This window comes from Neopsephotus bourkii, unplaced genomic scaffold (genome assembly GCF_033783945.1).
Source record: "Neopsephotus bourkii isolate Nb327-2 ecotype Australia unplaced genomic scaffold, CSIRO-AGI_Nbou_v1 NB_1423, whole genome shotgun sequence".
NCBI classification, from domain to species: domain Eukaryota; kingdom Metazoa; phylum Chordata; class Aves; order Psittaciformes; family Psittacidae; genus Neopsephotus; species Neopsephotus bourkii.
The window spans coordinates 4,258,081-4,285,213 of NW_026901900.1; the positions used below are offsets into that span (position 1 = coordinate 4,258,081).

The 27,133-nt window shown below is 44.6% G+C and overlaps 2 protein-coding genes and 1 long non-coding RNA gene across 11 annotated transcripts in view; 2 read left to right on the top strand and 1 right to left on the bottom strand.

Annotated features, from left to right (window-relative positions):
- The first annotated feature begins 40 nt into the window (after positions 1 to 40).
- PRPF18 (pre-mRNA processing factor 18) lies at positions 41 to 17,223 on the top strand. 3 transcript variants are annotated; one of them, XM_061368127.1, is made up of 11 exons: positions 41 to 187; positions 2,314 to 2,391; positions 2,518 to 2,540; positions 5,306 to 5,410; positions 7,382 to 7,495; positions 9,225 to 9,371; positions 11,262 to 11,330; positions 12,399 to 12,539; positions 13,001 to 13,072; positions 15,439 to 15,594; positions 16,618 to 17,223. In XM_061368127.1, exons 2-11 carry the CDS (start codon positions 2,379 to 2,381, stop codon positions 16,696 to 16,698), a joined length of 921 nt encoding a protein of 306 aa, XP_061224111.1. In that variant the 5' UTR covers positions 41 to 187; positions 2,314 to 2,378; the 3' UTR covers positions 16,699 to 17,223. The 3 variants fall into 3 exon arrangements, with proteins under 3 accessions (XP_061224111.1, XP_061224109.1, XP_061224110.1); XM_061368125.1 differs by having other exon boundaries at positions 47 to 187; positions 2,514 to 2,540; XM_061368126.1 differs by lacking the exon at positions 2,518 to 2,540 and having other exon boundaries at positions 98 to 187.
- Positions 17,224 to 20,052: 2,829 nt separating this feature from the next.
- On the top strand, positions 20,053 to 21,525 carry LOC133220225 (uncharacterized). The gene is made up of 2 exons (XR_009727669.1): positions 20,053 to 20,937; positions 21,265 to 21,525. It is a non-coding gene; the product is annotated as an uncharacterized LOC133220225 (long non-coding RNA).
- Positions 21,526 to 22,304: 779 nt separating this feature from the next.
- Positions 22,305 to 27,133, bottom strand: part of FRMD4A (FERM domain containing 4A) — a 374,382-nt gene continuing 369,553 nt past the window's right edge. For 6 of the 7 annotated variants that reach the window (XM_061368139.1, XM_061368140.1, XM_061368141.1 and 3 more), the window contains one exon: positions 22,305 to 24,879. In XM_061368139.1, the coding sequence (XP_061224123.1) occupies positions 24,777 to 24,879 (103 nt within the window). In that variant the 3' untranslated portion in view covers positions 22,305 to 24,776. Of the gene's footprint in view, positions 24,880 to 26,617; positions 26,690 to 27,133 lie in introns of all 7 variants that reach the window. The other variant, XM_061368135.1, reaches the window with a different exon arrangement.

The following is a 27,133-nucleotide window of genomic DNA, read 5'->3' on the forward strand; positions in this document are numbered from 1 at the left end:
TACTCCCCATCGCTCCTCCAAGCCACCAGGGGGCGCCGCACGTGGACTTGCGGCTCGCCCGGAAGTGACGCTATTGTTTTGCTCCGGCAGTTCCGGTGGTGGTGGCGGTGGCGGGGCCGCCATGGATATCCTGAAGGGGGAGATCAGCCGGAAGCGGCGGCAGCTGGAGGAGAAGGAGCTTCTGGGGGTGAGAGGGCCGCCATCAGCAGCTGCTCGGGGTGGGGAGGGAGGCGGGACTGGCCTGAGGTGGAAGCTCGGGGCGGGGAGGGGTGAGGTGAGATGAGAGCGGCCCGGGAGGGGGCAGGCGCTCGGACGAGGGGATCCGGAGCTGCGCAGGAGCGGATTTGGGGGTATCAGGAACGGGTTTTGGGGGGTCACAACGTCCCCTGGCGGGGTTTGGGTACAAGGAGCAGGAGCGGCCCAGGATGGGGTGGGGAAGGAGTTGGGAGGAGTTTGGGGTTGCAGAAGCAGCCTGGACCTTGCACACCTGGGCTTCACTGTGTGCCTTTGCCTTTTGAGGGTGGTTTAGTTATTTGTTTGTGCAGGTCGGCAAAAATGACTCTTAAACACAGGGTGAGTGGCAAAGCATCCATATGAATGTTTTTAGAACGTAAGTGGACATGAAGAGGACACTGTCCCATCCCTGACAGTGTTCAAGGCCAGGTTGAACAGGGCTTGGAGCAACCTGCTCTAGTGGAAGGTGTTCCTGCCTGTAGCAGGAGGTTGGAACTGGGTGAGCTTTAAGGTCCTTTCAAACCCGAACTGTTCCATGATTCAGGCACTGAGAGATGAGAGAAGTCTGTGTGACCTTTAGTGAACAAAATGTGGTTCTCTTTCCTCAGCACTGCTGCATTCTGTGCATAGCAACAGTCAATAACAGAGGGGTCTGTGTGTGCCAAATGTGTTAACTGAAAACACTCGCAGTACTGCAGAGTGCTTTCATGGAATAGTTTGGGTTGGAAAGAACCTTAAGATCATCCAGTTCCAACCTTGCCATGGGTAGGGACACCTCACATTAAACCATGCCACCCAAGGCTTTGTCCAGCCTGGCCTTGAACACCGTCAGGGATGGAGCATTCACAACTTCCTTGGGCAACCCATTTCAGTGCCTCACCATCCTTACAGTAAAGAAATTCTTTCTTATATCCAATCTAAACTTCCCCTGTTTCAGTTTGAACCCATTACCCCTTGTCCTACCACTACAGTCCCTAATGAAGAGTCCCTCCCCAGCATCCCTATAGGCCCCCTTCTGATACTGGAAGACTGCTATGAGGTCTCTATGCAGCCTTCTCCAGGCTGAACAGCCCCAACTTTCTCAGCCTGTCTTCATAGATGTCTTGAGTCTGGTTTTGGTGTTAGTGGTTGAAGTAGGGAGCTGTGGTTGGAGGTTTTTGCAGGCAAAGTATGAAGGAAGAGGTGGAGCACCTCTCATATGAAGACAGGCTGAGAAAGTTGGGGCTGTTCAGCCTGGAGAAGAGAAGGCTGCATGGAGACCTCATAACAGCCTTCCAGTATCTGAAGGGGACCTATAAAGATGCTGGGGAGGGACTATTCCTTAAGGATTGTAGTGATAGGACAAGGGGTAATGGGTTAAAACTTCGGGGAAGTTTAGATTGGATATAAGGAAGAAGTTCTTTACTGTGAGGGTGGTGAGGCACTGGAATGGGTTGCCCAGGGAAGTTGTGAATGCTCCATCCCTGGTGGCGTTCAAGGCCAGGTTGGACAGAACCTTGGGTGACATGGCTTAGTGTGAGGTGTCCCTGCCCATGGCAGGGGGGTTGGAACTTGATGATCTTAAGGTCCTTTCCAACCCTAACCTTTCTATGGTTCTGTGTCAATCAAGGGAAATGCTTCAGGGTGTCTGGGAGGTCTCATCAAACACATTTCTGTGTGCTTGGTGCACCATCAAGCTTACAACATGCTTTATACAAAGGTCATTTCTCAGACCTCCTTAATTTGGTATAAAATGGCATCTGTTGTGTGGTTTATTTCAACAACTTTGCTGTGCTCCAACCTGGGCCTGGCTGTGCACATCAGCTTTGTGCTGAGAAGTACTACGGCCTTACATGGAAAAATATGTGGTTTGTTAAAGTGTTGGTGAACACATTGTGCTTTTAACTCTGCTCATCCACATGTGCTGCAAAGTCACTATATTGCTGATTTTCAGAGGTGCTTCCAACTAGTCCCCTTTAGATGACAATGTAACCATCTCTGAAAGGATGCAGCTGAATTCACCAAATCAAGTAAGGAAGTTTGAGCCATTTTCCCCCAGGGATGTGAAACTAAATTGTTAACAGCTTTCCTCTCTTTTAGGGAAGTAAGAAATATTTCAAACGCAGTGAGTTAGCTAAAAAAGAAGAGGAGGCCTATTTCCAGAGATGTGGCTACAAGGTATGGTACCTGCTCTTCCAGGAGTTTGCATGTTTACTTTGAAGTCTACATTTGATTATCAACAGTATAAATGTTGTTAATGATAATTGTTCTTTGTTCAATCTGTTAATGGTATGCATAAGCCAGTAAATGAGAAGCCACCTGGAGAGGTATGAGTTTCCAAACCCATTTTCAATGCAGGAAAAGATATGCATGATATACAGCTACTTAAGTTTGTGTTATGGTTTGGCTGTTCTTTCTTTTATTTCTTTCTTTCTTTATTTTTGTGGAAAGCATGAAGTGGCTTAGGATCAAAGCTTGTCTTCCTTTCTTTTTAAGCTATGCTGTTAGGCATGAACACTGGATCTGATGCAGCCACCTTCCCCTCTCTCCCTGTTCCCTTATCAGGAAAAAACGGGTATCTTTGGATAATTCTATCCATTCAAACAATTTTCACAGTCTTGTCAAACGTCCAAAAGAAATCAGTAGAGTGTGGGTGCACACTGAAAAGAGCTGCCAACTTTCCTACTGTGTATTTGGGTTTTGGCCATCAACCATCCAGCACTGAAACTGTGCAACAGCAACATTTATTGTCTTGCTGGCAAAATATGAGAAAACAATTGGTAACTCAGGGTACATTTTGCAACAAATGAGTGATCTGGAAGGCTTTATCTGCCTTGTGATGGTGTCAGGGCAGTAGTGTCCTGGACTGGAAAGAATGTTTGTTTTTGTTTACCAGTGTGTGTGTGTCTGCCTGCTGCCTGATTATCTGTGTATGGGAGGGGGGGTGCATTCCCTTGGGGAAGATAAAGGCTTGTAATCTTGTTTGCTGTTACTGGGCACAAACAGGAACTTTGTTTTCAGCTGAACTTTACTGAGTTAGTGACTTATTCTGAAACCTAGATCTGTTTGTATAATACTTGAACATCAAAGCCAAAATGGTTCTCGGAACCTGCAGTATATAGTCATGAGAAAATGTTCTGTGAATCCAGTCACTTTCCAAGTGGAAATATTCCATAATGCTTTTGAGCATTGGCTTGAATCCTTCAGAACCTTCCATGGTTGTTCAAATGGTGCTGTCTGTGCTGCTGCAGCACCAGGTTTGGTTTGAAATGTGACCCTGCAAATGGTTTTAAAATAAGTTGCTTTGTTTAGTTTAGTTCCTTTTTAGAGCCTCCCAGATTTCTGCATTTGATCTTTGCAATCTTCATGACATGTAGAATACAGACTGATTTCTTTTTTAATTCAGGAGCTGTTTTGCTTTGCTTAGACTTAAGGAATTGTAATAATTTGACTTGCTTGAAGAAAGCACTGAAACAAAAATAACTGTGGTAAAGATATCACTTGGAGTTTAGCTGACAGAATGGATCAAATCTTCTCACTCATGCTGCTGTCTCTTTATATTTCCAGAGTGTTTGTAAGTTAACTTTGTACATATCCTTCTGCCGTGGGAGTGTACTTCTTTATGCGTCTATATATTTGCACAGTTCTTCCTTATTTTCTCTCCCCCATCAATTCCTCCTTTCCTGCACTGGTGGAAGTTTTCTTTTTCCCCGCCCTTTGTGTTAAGCATTGATTGGATTGTCCTTCCCTTGTTTGGAGGAACAGCTGTGGTTGTAGGATTGTTTTCTGTGTTTGCTAGAATAGTTTTGAATGTAGATTTGTAGCCGAATCTTACAGCTGGTGCCATGGGGGTGGATCCTTACAGCTGCATGGAGTCATGCTGACACCTGAGTGCAAGACTCAGTCATTGGCCTGAAAGGATAGAAAAGCTTCTTTAAAACCAAATCATGTCTGATACCTTCATCAAACTGACCAGCCTGAATGCAGACTGGGAGTGACAGTGTGCTGCCTACAGAAGGAGAATGCTGCAGAGTGCTGTAGGATTAAGTTTCCCTTTTAGCAAGTATGGAAAGGAAATAAATTCTAAGGAATTTAGGAAAAAAAACAGATATGAGTGAGTACTGGAAATGCTTCCTTATTAAAGGAATACTACCAACAGCAGTCTGCTCATGCTGTCAGAAGTGTCACACTTGAGCTTATAAAGGGATCTGTAGTTCCATGGCTGCTGTCTCAAAGTTCCTTTGATCACAGAGTTGGTTTGCTTTATTAAAATATGAAGTAATGAAGAAGGAAAGCTCTGTTTGATTCAGGGACCTGCTTTTAGATTAAGAGGAGTTGCTAATGAGATCCTATCCCTATGAGGAGCTGTAGGTGTCTTTTTTTCCCTTTTTTTTTTCCTTTAACCCATAAGAAACTATGACAAGTTTGTTAGAAAGATGTTGTTACTGTATCGAAGCACTTCTCAAAACCTTGAAGAAGCCATGGATCACTGCTAATAGTACTCACCTCACTGAAGCTATGGGTAATAAACATTTGAAGCTGCAGTTGCCACCAAAAGAAGTAGTCCCATTGTCTCCCTGCCCTTGGATTTTCATTTGTGCCCTTGTGTCCATGCATGTGCTGTGCCTGGTGAGCTGGATGAGGAGCTAAGTGGGCTGGGAAGGGTCCTTTCTTTGTGTTTGCCAGGTTGTTTTCTGTTTAAATCATTTCCCCCATCTGGTTCATCACATGGCGATGCAGATGCTTTTGCATGGGGAAGTAGGAAAGAGCAGGGGCAGGAATCAACAGGCAAAGGGTGGATTTGCTATTTTTGGCACCAGTGCTGACATCTGCCTGTTAAAGTGGTTGGCAGAGTTTAGCAATTATGCTTTCCATTTGCTCTAGAGACTGCTACCTGCAACCTGCAGAAGTGTTAGTTTACTACTGATACTTCTAAAAGCTTTTATTATTCTGTGATAGACAACAAAATCTATGAAACTAAAGGTTTATATTGTTTATTAAAATCTGTGTTCCAGAGTTCTGAGTCTTCAAATTGCTGCTAACATATAGGATTATTTGCATTGACACCTTAGTAACTGTCTGTTGAATGTAGGTACAGGAGGAAGAAGAAGAAGAGAAACCACTGACTTCATCAAATCCAGTGCTGGAGCTTGAATTAGCAGAAGAAAAGTTACCAATGACCCTTTCCAGACAGGAGGTAAAATCGATTGTCACAGACCTCTTTTTACAGCAAGTGCATCTGAAATCTCTTGTTAGGGCTGGTTTTCCCAGTGAACTGTACTTCTTATGGCAGCTGTATTAAACAGTTTCTCCATTGATGATCATCTTCACTTATCAAGGATCTGCTGTCCAATTGAATGCATATGGAGGTACAGATGGGTAGTGCCTCTTTGTCATATGGATATGCTCAGATGTGCTATAATATTTTACAGCTCTTTCAGATGGCTTCTGGATTAGACCCTAAATATCACTGTTTTCTTCGGATAATACTTATACTGAAGGTGGCATACTGACTTTTTCCCAGGAATCCCTCCCCACGCCCCCCAGCTTCTTTTTCTTCATTGGTCTGAACCTAAAAGAAACTAAGTTTTGGAAGTTCACCTTGATTTCTAGAAGAAACATTCCTGAAGTCAGAGCAGTTGCTGTGTTCTTTGGTTGTTTTTTTTTTTTGCAAGGTTAAAAATACCTATGTGAATGTGAGTTCAGAAATACATCTATACCCCAAAGCAGAGGAGAAGCAGGAAGCTCAGAAGCACAGACTAAATCCTAATCTTGGAAATACTGAAATTCACAGCTGAGATAATCCAGTGATGTCACATGTCCCCTTAATTTTGCTGGTTTTCCCAGGGGTACATCACAAGACTTGCAGTGTTGGCTGTTGGTTTCATGTTTGGTTTGAGGCTTGGTCTCTTATGTCCTGTGTAAGGCACACTGTCTCACTGCTATTGAACTGCTTGGGTGGATGAGGTTTAGGTGTTGCTGTGCCATCAGTCTCTCCATCCTTGGTTTTGTGATATACCAGTAAGCCTGTTGCCTAATGCACTAGACGAATAATGGTTAAGTATAAAGAGATTTAGCAGCAATGTGTAAAATAAGGAATCAGGAGAATAAAGTTTAGTTTTTGGCTCTGCCCATGACTTTGAAAATCAGTTGAGGGAGGCTTTTTCACCTCTCATATCTACTTTAAAAGTAATTGTCCCATTGGATTAGGGACTTATTATAGCAGCCTTCCAGTATCAGAAGGGGGCCCATAAGGATGCTGGAGAGGGACTCTTCACTAGGGACTGTAGTAATAGGACAAAGGGTGATGGGTTTAAACTTAAACAGGGGAAGTTCAGGTTAGATATAAGGAAGAAGTTCTTCATTGTGAGTGTAGTGAGGTGCTGGAATGGGTCGCCCAAGGAAGTTGTGAATGCTCCATCCCTGGCAGTGCTCAAGGCCAGCTTGGATGGAGTCTTGGGTGATGTGGTTTAGTGTGTGGTGTCCCTGCCCATGGCAGGGGGATTGAACTGGGTGACCTTAAGGTCCTTTCCAACCCAAACTGGCTGTGATTCTGTGATAAATCGTAGAATGTTTTTGGTTGGAAGGAACCTTAAAGCTCCAAACCCTTACCACAGGCAGGAACACCTTCCACTTGACCAGGTTGCTCCAAGCCCTGTCCAGCCTGGCCTTGAACACTGCCAGGGATGGGGCACTCACGGTTTCTCTGCTTAAGAATGAGAACTTTTAGCAAATCATCTTGCAGGTGTGGTGGAACAGCCTGTAGCCTGGTAACAGAGTGGTTTTGTTGCCCTATGCAAGTAGGTGAGTGAGGTTATTGTCAGGCTCCTTGGCGATTTTGAGAACAGTTTGTAAGCTGTGCCAGAGGGATGATTTTGTGTATTTGTTTAAACAAGCCAGAGCAGGAAGAAGTTAGGCTATATCAAACAGCCTGGGATTTTAGGCAAAGCTGGTAATATTTTGAATGACCTTTCTCTGAAATACTGTGGGAATTTTATATTTAGATTGTAAAGTGTCTGGAACATTTTTCTACTGCTTAAAATATTTCCATTTCCTCTCCAGCCCAGCTCAGCTTGTTATTCTAAGCAAAGTAAATAAATCAGTCATTCTGGATTGTATTTTGCTTCCTCAATGAGTTTGTGTAAGGGAATGCTTTGATTCTTCTCAGGTTATCAGGAGGTTACGAGAGAGAGGCGAGCCCATCAGGCTGTTTGGGGAAACAGACTATGATGCATTTCAGCGCCTGAGGAAGATAGAAATTCTTGCACCAGAAGTGAACAAGGTAAGACTGGCTTGTTATGAATTAGTAACTTATTTGTAGTGGGATAACCAGTGAGGAGCCCCATAAAAGTTACTGAAAATCAGTTTCAGTAACTGATAATTTTCAGGAGGGAGGTGTAGTAATGAGCAAAGAGAAACATCTGCTCCCTCTCATTTGTTGCCTGAGAAAGTATGCTAAATGTCGTCATTTTGCTCACAATTGCAATTCCTTCTGTTAGAGTTCAACCCTTGAAACCTTTTCAGTTGAAAAATTAGCCTCTGGGTGGCAGTAATAGGCCGGCCTGTGCTGTTAACCTGCTTTTAGCTAGCCGAGTCAATGATTTACTGTTAAAACTATTCTGTTTGTGATTATACAAACCTCTGAGAAGGTACAGGTAAGGAAGAGGAAGACTGCATCCTGTCTTACTTGTATGTGATGCTTTTTCATCAAAAACTTGTTATGGAAACTTCATTTCCTACCACTTCCATTTAAAGTAGCAACCAAATAAAAAAAAATGACTCAAAGATATCATAGTTAACCTATTTATTCCTTTTGTCTTAATAGATCAGTTAAATGAGGAGATGCAGTTGAGGTTTGCATTCATGGTTCACCAGGTTTGCAACCCAGCTAAGAAAATGACAGTTGGGATTTTCTTCCCTAGTTTGTGGCAAACTGAGTTGTTTGAAACGTTTTAACTGGGGCTGCCCATAAAAGAAAAGCCTTTTCCTGTTCAAGTCTTAAATAAAGATAAACAGATCTAAATGTTGAAATATAAGTATTTGAGCTAATGAAAGCTGCCCCTCCAGTGACAGCGATGACAGTAGTAGGAGTATTAGGAAATAGTGAGCTCATAAATAGGATTGTGATGGATTTTTGTGTTTATATATTTCAACCACAACGTGTTGCTTAAATGTAGCTAGTCACTGTAACTGTTTGTGGTTCAGGCATTTTTAGACTTCTAAATGATTAATAAAACCACTCCAGACAGCCAAGTCTGATGACGGAAGAGGGGAAATAACTGTGCAGAGCTATTCCCAGTGGAGTGGCTGAATTTATCTTAGGGTAAGAAATGTCATACTCCTCTACATTTTATGTCTCAAGATAATAACGCCTGTCCTTTAACTGTGACTAAGCCAAGTCTTACTCTATTTAAAAGCAGCTCTGAACTTTATATATGTGGTTTTAAACTGATTCTATTTTTTAACCACCTAAAAACTAGGGGATTTTAAACACTTAACCTACATGAACCATTCTGCTATGTTTATATTACCAGTAATAAAGGGAAACTACAGAAATGTTTTATGGGATAGTACTGAGGGAGTGTTACCTTATTTACGGCTTTTTTTTCAGGGCAGATGGGAAGACTTGTAGAACTGGTGAGCGTTATGGTCTGTTTTCTGTTTGTTTGGGGGTGATTCAGTGCACTGCTTCGCGTAAATGTCTTGAAGAAAGTCCTAGAAGTTGATGCAATCCTCCATGGTTTTATGGTGAAAGTATGGTTAAAGTCTTTTTTCACAGGCCTGAACACTGACGAGGTTGGTGCACCTGCTTTTTGTGAAGTGCTGAAGCAATCCAGAAACTGTTCTCTGAACTCAGTTTAAATTCAGACCACAAAGCTAAACCTTTATATGCATTTTTACAGAATTTGGCTTCTCTTAAACAGAAGTTGAATGCTCACAGTGACAGTATTGAACTGCTTTTATTTACCTGAGGGGTTTATTGTAAACTAGTCATCTCTCACCTTTTCTAGGGTCTAAGAAATGACCTGAAGGCTGCTTTGGATAAGATCGACCAGCAGTATCTGAATGAAATCGTAGGTGGCCAAGAAGCAGGAGATGATGACTCACAGAATGACTTGAAAGTCCATGAGGAAAACACTACTATTGAAGAACTAGAAGTATGTGATGGGTAGATTTTAATGGAGGGATTTTAGATGTAGTATATTGTTGTGAGAAAGCTTTTTTTGTCAGGATTGTTTTGACAAACTTATCTTGTTTTCAGCATCGAGCTTGGGCATTCTGAAGTATCCTTAAATATGGGCTTGGGTTGCACCATAGGGGCCTACAGTATCCAAATGGTCTTTGTTTACAACACCTCATCAAAGAGGGGTAAGAGTTGCCTGCAAGGAAACTAATACAGTTAGGATTCCCTCTGCAGGGGAGTTAGAATTAGAGAATTTGATACAAATACATTACCTGGTCATAAATTCTAAAGCCTTTCCAATAAGTATCTGAGAGGGTAATAGGCTTAGTACTGCTGAATTTTCCCTGTACCAGAAAGATGGGACTCTGAAAAGTAGACACACAGAAAGAATGTTTGATATAAAATGATCTAGGACAAAAAAAAGAAGTGGATATCAGAAGTAGGCAGATCACAGGAAATATCAGGAGTGCAGAGACCATGTGTCCCAGAAACTTCAGTGCAAGCGGCTCCTCTGTTCTGAAGGAACACCATGGTTGTGAAAGTGAGTGGAGAATGAGTGCTGTGAAATGCATCCAGCACCTGGGATTTCAGGGTAAAATTTGGAAAAGCACATTAACTTCAGCTGCAGGCTTTTACCCTTCATCTTTAAAATCCTTTGCAGGAGTTAATCTTCATAATTTGCCTCCAAAAGTGTGCTTAAGAAATAATCTGATTTATAATGGAAAACTTAAATGATTGCATTATTATTAGGTTATAGTCCTTGGCTTTTTTGTTAGGATACCAGGGGTTCTGGTTTAAAATAACTGTAGTACCAGCACTGATGGCAGTTGTAATGGGGCTGCATTTTACCCTTCTGTTAGCTCTCAAAATATCCCCTTTTTGGGGTTGTGGGGCAGGCTTGGTTTGAGCCATGAAAGTAATCTTTTGTTTGAATACACTTCAGTCTTAATTTTATACTACTTAAACTACTTACAGAAAAGCTTACACTGAATTAGGTTCCAAATCTATGAGATACTTTAAATAAGACTCACAGTGGTATTGTGAGGACAATCGAAATAGATTATAAATCCAACTCTACCGCTACTGTTTCTCTAAAGGGGTGTGTTAGCAGGTTTGAGGTCTGGGTATCAGAGCATACTACTGGGGGTTTGTGGTGGTTTGTTGTTTTGGGGTTTTATTAGACTTGTTCAATTTCACAGTTGCAATGAAATGAAATGGGAAACAGCCCCATTACAACAGAGAATTGAAATAGCTTAACAAAATAATTAGGTTAATTGATGGCTTTGGGGATCTCAGCAAATGCAGCGCACACACAGTTCCCCTTCCTGCAGTGCTGTCAAACAGCTGCTAATGATGCTAATCGTTTAGTGATTAATGAATGAAAAATTGCTGTTGCAGTGACTTTGCAGAAATAATCATATTGGCTTTTTGACTGTAATGCTTTTAATAGATTAATGAATATCAGGAGCATATATAGCTGTTGCATTCCTTTTCATAACTCCTGTTTTGGATTACTGCTGGACTCTGTTAGAGCTCGCAATGCAGAGAATCATGCTCTGCTGTGGTGGTGGTGGCAGACTTCTAGACAACTTGGAACTAATTCACAGAATCACAGAATGATTTGGGTTGGAAAGAACCTTAAAATCATCCAGTTCTAACCCCCTGCAATGGGCAGGGACACATCACACTATACTATGTCACCCAAGGATCTGTCCAACCTGGCCTTGAACACTGACAGGGATGCAGCATTTACCACTTCTTTGGGTAACCTGTTCCAATGCCTCATCACCCTCACAGTAAAGAGCTTTTCTTTATATCTAACTTGAACTTACCCTATTTATTTACCTCTTTTCTTCTGTTCTAGGCTTTGGGAGAATCCTTAGGACGGGGTGATGATCACTATGACATGGACATCATAACAAAATTCTTGAAGGTAACAAACTCTAATAGGTTAATAATTCTGTAGCTGTGTTGTATTTTTTACTATCATGCAGATACATCTTGTGAATAGAAGGGATGGTTTCGGCTGCTTGGAGAGAAAAACTTGCGCATTATGTTTAAGATGCACTCCACAGCTTTGGTTAGTCACAAGAGTGACTTCTGCTAGAGCTAGGAAGGAGCTCTAGCTCTTCAAAATCCGATCCTGCTTTTTCTAGACAAAATAAATGTGGTTTTGATTTCCATGTGGTCATTAAAGCAGTTGTATGTAGTTGCTTCTACATACTACTAGGACATTAAAAGCTTCTGAGGAGTCCCCGCCTCCCTTCCCCAGGAACAGCACAAGCTGAAATGAAATGTCACGTGGTACTGTAATGTGAAATAAAAGCATTTTAAAGGAAATCCACTGGCTTTTCTAAGGAAACAGATTCAAGTGGATGGTAGAAAACTGTTTCCTTGTTTCCTGGCAAGAAGCCTGTATTGCCTCTTATTTGAGTCAGCTGGTCCTTGTGTAACTACTGTGATGATCACACGTCACAGTAAGAGTTGGAGCTTTTGTTTGTATTTATAAGATACATCATCACTTTAATGTAGTTTGGGCTGGGCAGGGAAAACATGCTCAAAAATTGCTTTCCAGGTGGAGAGAAGGCACATTTGACATGTTTTCCTTCTGGTGCGTTGAATTTTCACTGTGATCTTCACCATTCCTTAGGCTCCTATGCAGAAAAACTGCCCTGAAACGTCAGCATCTTCTGCTTAAGATTTCTGGTCTTACGTATCCCTCCTCCTTCCCAGCACTGATACCTGCAGTGATGTTTCCTTGGGCTTTTTTTTGTAAACACTTATTTATACATGTTCCCCCCACTCACCCACATCTTTTTATAATAGGAGGGTTGTTCCTCTCCCTCCTTGTGCATCCTTCTGAAAGAGGCTTCTTGCAGCCTTATTTCAGATTTCTCCAGAGAACCTGATTTTGCCTTCGTGGCTTAAACTGTCCCCATCTGTTTTGCCGAGGGAGTCAGTAGATGGCACTCTTACATAAATGTGCTTGTTCCTCACGCAGTTTCTTCTTGGCGTTTGGGCGAAGGAGTTGAATGCCAGAGAAGACTATGTGAAACGGGGAGTGCAGGGGAAGCTGAACAGTGCCACGCAGAAGCAGACAGAATCCTACCTGAGGCCACTCTTCAGAAAGCTTCGGAAAAGGGTGAATCACTTTTAAATGTCACTATCCTGTAAGAGTTTACCTTCTGCTTTCAAATGTAGTGTCCTTTCCTAAGCTAGTGTTACCTTCCCTGAAGAAGAGACGATAAGCGAGTTTGTCAGAGTTTCTGCATCTAGAGCACACGACTCCCCTGTTCTGACATTTTTATCTTGATCAGTGAGTTCTGCCTACCCAGTGCGCTTTTCTAAGTGTTGCTTAATTTCTTACCTGTTCATGGGGTTGCAAACAGGATGGAATTGGAACTGTATTTTGCACTTTGCCGCTAGCTGCTAGGTGTAACCACTTAACTCTCTTTCTTCTGATCCTTCATCTAAATGTTTTCCTTTGTTAAAGTCCTCAAGCTAGGGTAGTTGCTAAACTCTGTATAAATGCTGAGTAGGATGATTTTCCTGAGCTGCTATTCTGAAGTAAATATATCTTTTCTTCTTCTTTTTCTCCTGTAGACACTTCCTGCAGACATCAAAGAGTCAATAACAGATATCATTAAATTCATGTTGCAAAGAGAATATGTGAAGGTACGTTTGTTTACACTCTTCCAGCATATTCAGATTGTTTGGTTCTAATAGGTGGAGTTTTTTACTTCCAACATTCCCATTTTTTGCATTTGGAAGATGCATAGTTGTAAATACACACAGTGTATATCCAAGCAACATGGAAACTGGCTGTGAAAGGTTTGGCTCCCAGTAGTGTTTGATCCACAGCCTGTCAGAAGATCTTTTGAGGCTGGTGAAACTGCAGAGCTTTGAGAAGGGAATTTTTGTCAGAGATGGTTATATTAAGTTGCAGAGAGGAATCCTCTGTGGGAAACCCGATACTGGAAGGTGAAATGAAGATATTGAATTAATAGGAATAGGGTGTTGATTAATTAATTAAGAATTAATTGAGTCAAACTGAGTTATTGAATATGAGATGCTGTCCCTTTCTGTGGCGATGCTTACATTAGCCAGGCTGGTATGGTTGAGGTATGGTAATGAAAAGTCTTTTGGACAAAGTCTGCTTACTGGAGGAGGCAGAAGCACTTTGGCACACAAGATCAAAGGCAGTGTTGGCTTTTGTTTGTAGCTGCCTTCAGAAGTAGAACTCAAATACCAATAGCATTTGCTTAAGCAGCTTGTGTATACAGAGGAAACTGAGCTGTGTTTTGCCTTTAAATTTCTAGTATTTAATATTATTCTTGTGAGGAGTTGGGGTAGTTTGTCAAGTAAGCAGTGAGCCTGCTACTGAAAATAACTTCAGATAGCCCAAGGCAAGTTTAATCTAAATCATCTGAAAATAGAACCGAAAGTGTGGGATTTATGATAATAGGGTTTTGTTTGGGGGCATTTTATTTTCTGTTGGTTGTCATCATTAAGTTGAAATTCCCTTTCCAATACCTCTTCAAACAAAGTAAGGAATGTGTGGGAATGTGGTTTATCTCGTGGGTTAGTCGGCTATGCTCTTCTCTCCTGGGAGTGCTTGGCTTTATGTAAACTTCACGGACTGATTTTGGGGGATTTGAGTGTACATTTGCAAGTTTTGGTCTTTTCTTATTTGTTTGCTTTTTAATTAAGCTAATGAGCCTTTTACTTTTAAAAGTACTCATATCTTCTTCCATTTTGCTTCCTAAGAGACTTGCCTTTTACTCGCTGCTGTTGTCTTCTGTGCTGTTTTGCTCTGTGCAGCCTAGTGAATGCTCAGCCACCAATTCTTACTGCTCTGTTAGATGAACAGCTGGAAAGAGTAAACTTTGAAATCAGCACCTGACAGCAGGCAAATGCCAGCATGCAAGTTGTGCACTCAACCTTAATTAACCCTGTTGTGACAGTCCTGGAAGGGTCTTTAATTGCATGTTCACATACTGGGTTTCATCATGTAACTATATTTAAATCAGTAAGTAGTTGTTTGATGATGACTTCAGATTCTGCTTCGTGTCCCTTCTTGAGGTTTACTTTCAGCTGTTTGCAACCCCCTGCTTTGCTCATTATTCACCTCACAGTGCCAGCTGGGAAGAAACTGCGTGCACTGGTCACAGTTGCTGCTTCTCACTGTCTAGTCTTTAAATAGGAGATGGTAAACGAACTCTGCATCAGTGAGTCTTGTGGCTGCACGCTAATAGTAGAGGAATGTCCTGCTCCACGTCCTTCCTGGAGCTTCTGTGATTGCATGTGTCTGTCCCACTCACTTCCTGATTCTCAGTTGTCGTGAGTTGTTCTGAGCTTTGTGTTTCTCTTCCTTTCTCTCTTTCTTTCTGTTAATTTTCCCTTCAAGTTTTATCTCTGTTCTTCCCCAGGGACATTGTCTGCTACAGCTTTAGAAACGGGGTCTGCTGTCTGGGTTGGGAAATTTTAGATTGATTTACTGCTGTTACTTCTCCCTTCATAAATGTTGTTACAAATGTGCTTATTTAACCCAGTTTTGTGGAGTGCTGGTTCTCAGCCTCTTCGGAAGCTCATCTCCCCGAGGGCTGTCAGGCCCCAGTGCACTCCTTAGGTCCATGCACACAACATCAGCCTCCAATGGGTTGTGCTTACAGACAGGCTTCCTGGTCTAGTCTGCATCTGCAACAAATCTAAAGGTGATGGCAGAAGAAAAACTCATGGGAACCTGAGAAAGCCGAGTTGAAAACAGTCCCTACTGGGGTCTGTTTACTAACTTTCATTTTAATCAAGGTGATTAAACTGTCTTATCCAGTGCTTTCTTCCATCAGGTAAGGTCCATGGTTCTTGCTTTTTCAGAGTAAACATGATTTGTGTTAGGAAGATGCGTTGTGAAATTGGTTAATTCATGCATTGAGACCTGATTCAGAGAGACTGGAATAGGTGTTACTGTATCCAGCTATACAGTGGATGCTTTCTCATGCTCTTTCTGTTTTGCTAAGAGTACCTGCACTGTGTTTCTTCAGGCAAATGATGCCTATCTCCAGATGGCCATTGGAAATGCTCCCTGGCCCATTGGTGTCACCATGGTTGGTATCCACGCTCGAACAGGTCGTGAGAAGATCTTCTCCAAGCACGTAGCCCATGTTCTCAACGATGAAACTCAGAGGAAATACATACAGGTAAGGTTGGCTTGGGGAATCCGACAGGTTCCCTTTTGAAGTTAGGGGATCTTTGAGGTGATGTGGTAAAAAGGTCCTGGAAATGGACCTTAGGTTGGGTCAAGCATAACATTAATTTAATAGCTTATCCTGGACCTGAAGGCTCTTCAGTGCTGGGCTGAGAATGGAGTCTAAAGGGTTTTTCTACATCTTAATTGTTTTGATCCTACATGAACACCAAAGTAGGTGTGAAGACATGCTCCTCAGTTCCTTCACTGCTTAACTGCACAGAATGTATTAAATTTAATCTCTGAAACACAGTTCTGACTATTTCTGCAACCAGATAAATGCTTTCATTTTTCAAACATGTCCCTTCAACAGCATGGATTCAAAAGTTTCAGGTTCAGTTCCTCAGGTGCATATTCATACTCATATTGTGAACTTTTGAGTTTGGAATTAGCAGCAGCAGTGTTTTTGTCCTCTAACCTTTCAGTGCAGTAAGTGTACAGGTCTGAGGAAACAAGTCTTCTCTTGTTGTATTTTGACATGTATTTGCCTCCTGCCAGCTGCAGTTTCATTGAGATAAAGACCTTCTGGCTTAACTCTGAAGCCTCCAGAGCAGCATCTTGGAGCTCAAAGCTTCTGGCAGGGGAAGCTTATGTAAATGTCTTCCTGCTGCAGCAGAAGGACTCTCTTTGCTCTTTGACTTCTGCAGATGGCTGCAAGCAGATTGCTTGCAGAAAGAAACTTCCTCTTCCACTTTGAGTCTCTTTGTGTTAGGGTTACAAATACAGCTTCTAGTTTCTTCTCAGCTTTAATATCATCACTTGAGAAAATAGCATCTCCTCTCATAGTGGAGATAACTTGGGACTTTGGCGCAAGAAAGGTTAATAAAACAACCAAACAAGCCCCCCATCCCAACCCCAAAACAGCAGCCTTTTCCTTTTAATTCTTCTTGTTAAGCTTTAAAACCCTGTAGTCTGTGAGGTTGGTTTAACAGCTGCAAGTTTATCACAGAATTGTCCTTGTGTTGTTAATTCCTAGGGGCTGAAGAGGCTCATGACCATTTGCCAGAAGCACTTCCCAACAGACCCATCCAAGTGTGTGGAGTACAACGCGTTGTGAGGCTCTGCAGTGGTCAAGCTGTGACTCATGTTTCCATCTCTAGGACCCAGAGAGGGTTGAAGAGACAGCTTGTGCTTTAACACCAACAGAACATGGGGTGGGCTTTGAGGAAAAGCACAAAGCAGCAGATTTTCCGCAGCTGCTTTTTCACAAGCCCCATTTATTTAGGTTTCTCTTTAAATCTATGCTTTATCCTGAACACATCCAGTCTGCAGCAGAGGAGGGAGGTTTGAAGGGGTTATGACCAGGGGACAATGAATCCTTGCCTTTATTTCACTTTGTTATTCAGGGAACTGTGCAGACTGAACTGTTTCCCATATCTTAAGAGCTTTAGGTGCGACTCAGCCCTTCAGGGAGCATATGTGGAGCTTTTTTGGCTGCTTTCCCATTGGAGACTGATGCGGGGAGATGATTAGAGGGAAGCAGTTGAAGCTGAATCTTGGTTGTTTCTGTAAATACAAAGACTTTATTGGCTAATCTTTCATGTGGTATTTATCAGGAGGGAAAAATGAAAAGGTTTATATATTTCTCATCTCAAAACTACAGCCTGGCTCAGTGCAAAGGGGTTTTGATCTTGAACGCATCTGATTTGGCTTTTTCTTCCTTTTGTAACAGTGTTTTTAATACGAAACTTTGGGCTCGCAGGAAGTCATCTCATGGCTCTTGAGGCTTTCAAATCCCGTTTTCATACATCTGGAGAAAATCCTATTCTGCTGGGCATTGCAGAGAAAATAATTAGGACCTCCCATGACCACAAACAGCATTTCTGGCAGCCACAGATCTTTACCATTGTGCATCTTGATGGTGAAGAAACTCACAGAAAGGATGATGCCTGATTCAGATGAACTTTGGAAGTGGTGCAGGGCAAAAGGATGAACTTCTGTGTGAGGGTGCTGAGGCGCTGGCACAGGGTGCACAGAGAAGCTGTGGCTGCCCCATCCCTGGCAGTGTTCAAGGCCAGGTTGGACACAGGGGCTTGGAGCAACCTGCTCTAGTGGAAGGTGTCCCTGCCTGTGGAGGAGCTTTAAAGTCCCTTCCAACCCAAACCATTCCATGATGAAATATTGTGGGTTTAATTGCAATAGCAGTGGTACCTCTGCAACGGCACTGACAGGTCCTTCTCCTAAGGAGCCTTTCTAGGATCTACAGAGGAGCTCCAAATGGGTTGTTGATCATTTTGGTGCTGCTCATGACTGTAGCTACACACACCTGTGAGCTTCCAGACCTTCTGTCTGTTTGGCCTCCCCAGATCCAGTCAAGCCAAGTGCACTCCTCTGCCTCTGGAGAACTCTTTCCTGTGCAGTCAGTGGAGAAGAGGGTCTGGGGTTGGGTTCAGGCAGGTATTTGTATCTGGTATCCCATTACAAGATGTATCGCAAGGCTGGACAGAGCCTTGGGTGACATGGTTTAGTGTGAAGTGTCCCTGCCCATGGCAGGGGTTGGGACTGCATGATCCAACCCAAACCACTCTGTGATTCTTTGGAGAGTCTCTGTGTTCTTTGTGCCTCTTTGGCCACCGGAGTTTTTCAGTGTGGAGCATGTGACCCCAGACAGAATGTCAAGAGCTTAAACAGTTGAGAAGTAATAAAACTGAGGCTAATGAGACCTAACCCGTGCCTGGGGAGGGGCCTTGGGGAATAGGCGGGGAGTTGTGGGGAGAAGCTGGGCAGATGTCGGGAGCATGGAAGAGTTTCATTAACTGTGGTGTCTGGTGATGTTTTTGCAGTGCTCTGCACAGACACTCTTCAGAGGCATGGTTACAACAGGAAACATTTATAACGCTGCAACTTTATCCCTCTCCCCACCCAGATGATTTCCTGAGCTGCTTCTAAGGTCAGGACGAAGATGTAGTTCTGAACTCTGTCAATAATTGAGGGACAATATTGTCCCTTGTTTAGGAGGGCTGTAATTTCCCTGGGAAGTGTGGCAAGGGAGCAGCCAGGGGATAGTTTAAGGAGCATTGTAACATCTGTTTGCGATGGAACGGGATTCCTTGGGGCATGTGTAATAGTATTAGATAGATTTTCCCCTCCCAACAATTAGCTTCAGAGCTAATTATTGAGGAGAGTTTTAATGGTACCCTGAGTACTGGTTCTGAGTGGGGATGCGCTTCCTGTTGGGGTGTGAATTCGGGGTTGGAATGTTTTAATCTGCTCAGGTTTGAAGGACTGTAATTTAAACAACGTGCTCCTTGCTGACAGTCCCTGAAATACAGCCGCTGTGCCTGAATGAATCCCGTGACGGAAGAACTTTATCCCGTTGCAATCCGTGGAATGGTGCTGCACGGGGAACCGAGGGGCTGAAAAGTACTTTCTCACGGCATATCCGTGTAAGAGTTTCCAGCTGTCCGGCACGTGAGAGCCAGCTCCGGTCCCGCAGGGATCACGGGCGGGGGGACACTGTTACAGCAGCTGCTTTTCATCATCTTTGCAGCTGGATGGCCCCAGATTACAGAGCCTGAGCAAATGGCCAAAACCAACCCCAAACCCAGCCGGGCCCAGTGTGGGGACGAGCGGGTGCAGAGCCGCTGTCACACCCTGGACGGACTTTGTGGGGAGGGGATGTTTTGGTTCAGCCATTTGGACTTCTCCCTCTGGGCTTCTCCAGATGTTCGTTTCTGATAGTCCTGGCACTGGGAGGAAGGAACTCTGCTGGATGCAGGAGTTGTAGCTGTGTCTGGAGGGGTTTGGGGACTTTAGTGTCCCTCATTGTTCACTGCAGGCCCTGACCCCTTCCCCAGCCTGGTGATGGAAGGTGCTTTCCAAGTACAGGTTATCCCCCCTGTACTGGTGTTACCGTGCCCAGTGGTAGTTAAATGCCTTCAATGCCTTTTTTGCTCTTTGTGCTGCAGGAAAGGCTTTTTGGGTAGGCCTGTGTGGGATCAGTTCATTTTGATTGAGGGTCTGGGTTCCTCTCCTGTCAACTGGCATATAATCATGGAACCATAGAGTGGTTTGGGTTGGAAAGGATCTCAAGATCATCCAGTTCCAGCCCCCTCCCACAGGCAGGGACACCTTCCACTAGACCAGTTTGCTCCAAGCCCTGTCCAGCCTGGCCTTAAACACCGCCAGGGATTGAACATTCACAACTTCCTTGGGCAACCCATTCCAGTGCCTCTCCGCCCTCACAGTAAAGATCTTCCTCCTTATATCCAATCTAAACTTCCCCTGTTTCAGTTTTAACCCGTTACTCCATCACAGCTCCCGTTCTTGCCCAAGGAACAAACCTGTTTGAGATGTGAATGTCTGTTCCTCAGGGGCAGGAGAGGGCCCTGACTCCCGGACTCAGGGGTGAGCACATGGCATGGTGCCTTCCCAAAGGCTCATTGGTGGTATGGAATCTGGAGCAGGCTGTAGATACTGCAGCAGTATTGGAGCCACTGGCAGTAAACCGGAGACAAAACCCAGGAGTTAGGGAAAAGCCTGTAAAATTCCATAATGGTCATTTTGTCCCTTCCCAAACCCTTCGGGGGATTTACTGCACGACTGGCCCCTGTGGAGTGATGCTGGTGGTGGTCGGGGTGGGCTCCTGGCTCTGCATTGGTGCCATTGGTGGCTCCCTGGTGTGTGTGGGGGGATTGTATGAGATGCTGGGGTGGAAGAGAGCTGCTGGGCAGTGGGGATAAATGGAACAGGAAGCAACTGCATTGGGTATTGGGAAGCATGGATGGATCCCATGTGGAAAGCGTGTGGCTGTTTGGAACTGCATGGAGGGGTGCTGGGCACTGCTCGGTCACCACTGGCTGCGGAGGGGGAAACAGGATAGCAAGTGTCATCTAACGCTGCCTAGGGCAGGGTGCAGGTAGAGCCCCACCTGAGCTCCAGCCCTGTCTGCTGGGATGGGTTCTCTGTGCTGCTGCCTCCGCAGCAGAGTAAACCAGGAGCATGGGGGTTCTTTAGGAATTTACCCCAAGGGAGCTGGTGGTTCCTTGGAGCACCAGGGGTGAGTGTGCTGGTGCTCAAGCCTCTCCTGTGGACCTTTGTGTTGCCACAAGCAGCCATGTAGCTCCTGAACATTCAGTTCCTAAAAATGAGCGTAGTTATTGCAAATGATGTCTGTTGGAAGTAAACGTTAACTAGTATTAATTAACTGTTATGTTTGTTTTGTACTGTGATGGGACATCAGTCACGCAGTTTGTCACAGCTCAAGGCCTCCCAAGGCCAACAATCGAGGACATGTGGTGGAGTGACCACAGGTCCACTGAATCCCAGGGAATCTCTAAAGGACAGGCTTTTTGAGGTGAATGATAGAATGGTTTGGGTTGGAAAGGACTTTAAGATCATCCAGTTCCAACCCCCCTGCCATGGGCAGGGACACCTCACACTAAACCATGTCACCCAAGGCCTCGTCCAACCTGGCCTTGAACACCACCAGGGATGGAGCATTCACAGCTTCCTTGGGCAACCCATTCCAGTGCCTCACCACCCTCACAGTAAAGAATTTCTTCCTTATATCCAATCTAAACTTCCCATTTCAGTTTGAACCCATCACCCCTTGTCCTATCACTACAGTGATGAAGAGCCCCTCTCCAGCATCCTAATGCCCAGTGTTTCCTGCAAGCAGCAGCAAAGGAGCAGGTGCCATGGAAGCCCTGGCCAGCTGTGTGCACATCTGGAGCAAGGTCTGGCAGAGGTGGTGGTATAAGGCGTGCCCAAGGCGCTGTGCCCTCCAGAATAAGCACAGTGCAAGGTTTCATTTTGAAAATGCTTTAATAAGGAAGTGTTGACAACACCGTTCTGCAAAATGTAAAGGTAACTATACAAATTCTTAATACAAAAAGAATAAATTAAAAGCAGATCTGTTTTAATTCTGCAACTTTTTCTACAACATCCATAGTTTGTTCCTTGATTACAGTTGAACAGAATCCAGTCAAATCATTTTCCATGCTCTAAAGTCAATTTCAGGAGAGACCTAATGGGTTTTTTTCCTTCTTTTTCCTTCTTTTTTTTTTTTTTTAAACTAGAGAGTCCATTTTACACAACTCGTAATAAAACTATTGACATTAATATATATGTAAAACTTTACATCTAGTTAACTAAGCAGTAACTGGTCATCTGATAGCACCTGAATGGGGATCGGCTATGCCTGAAACTAAAACTAATACAGAGTGAAAACAAATGGGACTGTTTCAACATCTTCAACACTCGACTGCATATAGGATGATGGCAAAATAAACCCTGCCTCCCTCCAGCACGGCCCAGCGTGGGATTAGCTCCCGGCTGAGCATCAGACACGTAGACTCGGAACACGATTGTGGCTTTATGTCGGATGGAGCCTTGGAAAACAAAAAAGGACAGTAGGGGTTAAGTTGGTAGTCAAGTGCTTGTCTATAATAGCTATGTATATACCCCTCCGCGTTATACTTAAATATGTTAATCTCATCTGATTAACATTTTATGTACATTTGTGTTTTAATTGAATTGAGCTAAACAGTAAAACCTGTTTTACTTTAATCTGTCTTTACTACCAGACTGGCTGCTCACGTGTGCCTCGACTGCGGATCAGAAAAGCAGAACACAAAGCAAAACTCAATCCGTTTCTAGGAAGCTTGTTTTCTCTGCTCGAGCCCCTTTGCGATTCAGGCCAAGCACTGGATTCCTCCTTACGCCTAAGTTCAGGGCTGCCACCTTTTCACCTTTGCTGCAAAACTGCAGAGCTGGCCTTTGAGGAATTAATGCTTCTTCCTGTCATGCCCAGAGGCCTCATAGCGCCGCTGTTGTTGAATTCTTTTTAATTAAGGAAGGTACACAGGGAGAACAGAAACCAACCAACCCCAAAGCCACTTACAGGGAATTACAAAGAAAACAGACAGTTGCTCAGAGCCCCTACAAATCCATGGGCTGAATTACTTGCTGCTGCTTAATTTGGTCCTTAGTTAATCCTTTCACTTTAGCTCCTCAGTCTTACCAGGAAATGTCACTAATCAGTGCTATCTCGTAGCTAAAAATCCAATTAGGAGCTTGAGATAATTCCCATGTTAAAGACCCCAAAGCACAAAGAGATGGTGGAACTGGATTTTGCACGTCCAGGTAATGGGTGCAACCTCACCCCACTGTCTGTCCTTTCACTGATGGGTTGTGAGGTTCCAGCTACTATCATAGGGGGTTCAATGCTTCCTGGAGGTCCAGAAGCTCGAGGCTCACATGGCCACCTTTAAAACCCCTTGCCAGGATAAAAACTGTTCTATTTTGTTTTTCCAGAGGGATAATAATGATGTATGGACACGAGAGTTCCCTTCCTGGCTCTGCTGTGGCTTTCCCTGGACAAACACCAGCCCTTCTGCCCATCCGAGGCCACCTCCCTACCTGGCACAGAGAACAGCACCGATCATTCCTGGTACGTGCTGTTGTGTGAGCTGCTTGTGTTAATGTATAGAAACCCCATCATCTTTCCAAGCCTAATTATGCAGAACCCATTCTCTTTTCAAGCCTGGAATGCAGTTTTCCAGCAATCTTAATACCAAAAGGTGTGGCAGCCCCCCAAGCCACGGTGTTTCACTGTCGCCCTACTTTGTCTGGTAGACACTGTTGTTATTCTTGGAACACACACACACACACACGCACACACACACTCGCACTTTAATTCTTCTTTTCCTTAAACCAAAGCTAACTTCAGTTTCTGCTTTTCACCAAAGTTACCCCCCTCCAGCCGTTTCTTTTAATGCCTTTCCCATAGGAAATCATCGCACAAACGGGGGAAAGGCCGGGAGCCTCCCCCCATCTAGTGGCAATAAAAACAGCATAGCACCGCGGTGAAGCCTAGACGTGCCAGCTTCAACATCCACCCAGATTGTGCACTTGTTCGTTACAAAAGTGTCTTTGAGGCCTTTGAAAGTTCCATGGCTTGAACGTGTGTAAAGCATTGCTCAAAAGTACATGTAAACTTGCAGCTCCTTCCATGACGGTTCCTTTTGGTATCAGCAGGCAGCTCTCGCTCATGTCCAACACCCCACTGAGTTGCTTCTCTTTCTTGTGGTCGCTTCTTGCACTGGGAGGATCTGCCTCTGCTGCTGGGTGTTGAGCTCTTCCCGACGGACCAGTTCTCCCACCCGGCAGCACACTGGTGACGAGCCCTTTGCTACACTGGTGCTTAGGAAGGGGAAAGGAGTGGAGCAGATGCATTAATGCTGCTTTGGGTGTTGGTTTGATTGCTGTGTGCTTTCCCTTTGATTTCACCTTAACGCTTTGTGCAGGTATTGATTAGATTTTATTGGCTGTATCTGTTTGCAGAAAGGGTTTTTCTGGCAATTTTTATATTTATCAGAGTATTAAAACTCAACCAGCACAACCCAACCTCTCCATGTAGTGGTGTGCAACCGGTGCCAGCCCCAGTACTCGCCTCTGCTTTAGATAATGGTTCTGTAAACCTTCTTTATCCAGTTTAAAAGTAGCTTGTGGACAGTGATGCTGTGATACCAGTCCAGACCTCCAGCGGGTCTTCAGCACAATGGGTTATTTTGCACGTAGGTGGGCTCAAAGCGATGAAGGAAATGCTGTTTGACAGGAGGTGGTTGTGTCTGTACCGAGTTAAAACAGATGTTCTTGTAGCTGGAACCTGCTGAGTGAGCTCATCCTGCTGATGTTGGCGTGGTGATCTTTGGCAGTGCAGATCTGACTGCGAGCCTGACACATCTTTGAAGTAACATGGTTTTGCTGTTTCATAACAGACACGCTTTCAGGACTGTTATATCCATTTCTCAGCATCTATCCCATTTTATCCCCCCTTTAAATTAATGCTTCAGATCGCAGGTCATGGAAACCTTACTGCTGTTACATGCCGCAGAACAATATGATTTGATGTAAGCCTTGAAAGGCTTCCATCATTCCAAAGGCAAAGCAGTAGATTGCTGAGTGCCTGTTAGGATGGCTGCTCATCACGTGTGCTGCTCTGGCAGCGGGGTGCTGCTGTGGTGGATGTCTCTGGGCCAGTGTGGTGCGGATGTCGCCTTGAATTGCATCGTGAGGAAAGTGCTTGGAGTGGAAGCTGGTGCTGGGTGACAGTGCATCTGGGTAAGGCAAATGAGAGGCAGTGAGGTGAACTCAGAATGGCATTGATGTGGTTAACTTGAGGTCAGGGGTTCACACTAGAGTCCCAGGCTTGGCTTTTTCCTGCCCATACCACTGGACATCTGCTAATTCTGGATAGAGGGGAGAATCCAGGAAACAGCTATCGTTGTAGCTCCTGCAGGAGAAAGGAAACTTCGTTAGGACAACAAGGGCTCCTGGAAACTTCAACCAGGTGAATAAAACGTTCTGTTATGTGTGGAAGGGAACAGAGGATATTCACAGACCCCACTGAACTCTGCAGGTACCCTCAGAGCTGATGTTTGGGGTGCACTCAGCATGCAAGACCCTGCTTTTCCACAATTTGCTCTTGCCTGGCAGCCCTGTTCACCCCACAAAGTGCCTGGGGTGAGGAGGCAGGAGAAAGCTGAGCTCCAGCAGCCTCTCTGTGACCAGGATGCCCTGAGTTTTGGGGGTTGGAATGGCAACAGGCAGAGCTGCTGTTGCTTTCAGCCCACTGCTGGTGGGATGCACTACAAGAAAGCAGTGTCTGCTGCAAACGCCTGTGGCCAGCCCTACCAGAATCATCATAGAATGGTTTGGGTTAGAAGGGACCTTAAAGCTCATCCAGTTCCAACCCACTGCCTACAACATAACACCATCCTTTCCACACTGGACCTGGCATGAGTCACTTTCTAGCTCATCCCTGGAAAGCCACCTAACTGTGGCATTGCCAGGTGATGCACAAGCCCTTGCGCAGAGCAGAAGAGCTACAACAAAGCATCACCACCCTCCTCCTTCCCTGTTCCCACTGGGTAGTACTGTCCATGGCTGAGATCACTGCTCTTAGGACTTGTCTTGCTGATGACAAGCTGCTGCTTTCTTCCCTGCAAGGCTTTTTGTTTGCCTGTACTCAGCAGGTGAGGGAGTTGATGAGAATTTTCTGTGCTGTATCTGCATAATAAGAGTTAGAACTGATGTGGCCCCTCATATGCTTTGAACCAACTTCCAAACTAGAGATTGTTTTGAGGCCAACATTGAGAGATCCATTTTCCCTTTACTGTGGGATTCTCACCCCTCAGCTCCCTGGACTTGCAGAGACTGATCCCTGCAATTCCTGCTTCCTCTGCCCTGTTTTCCACCTGCTTCCCTGGGACCATGTTTTGGAGGAACCTGAGCAAGGGCATCACCATCTGCATGTTAAAGAGCCCTTTGTTTCCCAGCTCTGTGCTGGAGTAGGGAGGTTTATGGGTTATCTCTTGAAAGCTGGGCTTGAAATAGGTGGCAGATGCCAGCTGTGAATGGTTGTAGATTCAAATCAGGGTGTCAGACAGCCATGTAGTTTAATTAAGCTAGAAATACTCTGAGGAGCTTTTTGTTCCCTCTGCCCTCCCTTGTTTTCCCACAGGAACAGGGCCAGGATCGCTCCTTGTTCCATGAAACCACGCTGCTGCTTCTAGGCTCTGCTTCACAGCTCTGCTCTGCCCTACGGAAGGAGGAGAATGGGGTGCTTGGTGCCATGGCTGCAGCACTGCAGGGAGCTCAGTCCAGGTCCCCTGAGCTCCCACACTCTCCCCATAGCACTTTGCCCACACTGCTTTGAACGTCCCCAGCCACAAATTGTCACCGTTGCCTGCTCTCTGTGCCCATTCACCTCTGCACAAGGGCAGAGCACACTGGCCCAAGGTCCTCTTTCAAAGAGCACCACAGCCACAAACTTGCTGAAAAGGCACAGAGAGGGCATGGAGATGCTTTCAAGTTGTTCTTCCCAGGGCTGAAGGAAGCCTTGTTGCCAAACCAGCAGGGTCACAGCCACAGGGGCTGCTCCTCTGGGACAGCGGGACGCCGGTTATTCGCACTGTGTTCACGGACTGTAAGGCAGGAGGATGAAAGAACAAAACGCCCCCTTACTATACCTCTATTCATCAGTACTTTGGTGGGTTGGAGACTGAGACTCATCCATAGTGGGTGAGTTGTCTGTTGCTTCTCTGAACAAAGGAGAGCAAAAAGGGAAGGAAAGAGGAGAGAGGAAATGTTAAAGAGAAGAAGTGACACAGACATTGTTACGAGTTTATTAATCCAGTGGGGAAACAAGTCAATGCCTCATCTTTAGAAAGAGTTAGTGACACAAAAGCATGTTGAGGAGAAGTGTCAATCTGTCTGGGTCGTGCTGGGAGGGCACAGCCAGCTCCTGCACTTTCTGTTGTGCATCTGACAGCAACCTGGACCTGAATTCATAACTAGGGTATTATGCTCAGGCATGAAGTAAGTGCTGATTTGTCTCCAGCTCCGTTTGCACTGGTTGTTGATGCAAAGCTATAAATCTAAGCTAACTTCACTTTCACCAGCTGGGAATTGGGCTTGATGCGTTTTTGCTATGGGAGATGGGGCGCCCGAGTTTTCTTGAGAGGAAAAGTGAGAGTTGGGATTTT

Coding starts and splice junctions, on each gene's coding strand:
- PRPF18 (XM_061368125.1), top strand. CDS start 122: ATGGATATCCTGAAGGGGGAGATCAGCCGGAAGCGGCGGCAGCTGGAG. Junction 2,541..5,305: donor ATGAGAAGCCACCTGGAGAG/GTATGAGTTTCC, acceptor TGTTGAATGTAG/GTACAGGAGGAAGAAGAAGA. Junction 5,411..7,381: donor TGACCCTTTCCAGACAGGAG/GTAAAATCGATT, acceptor GATTCTTCTCAG/GTTATCAGGAGGTTACGAGA.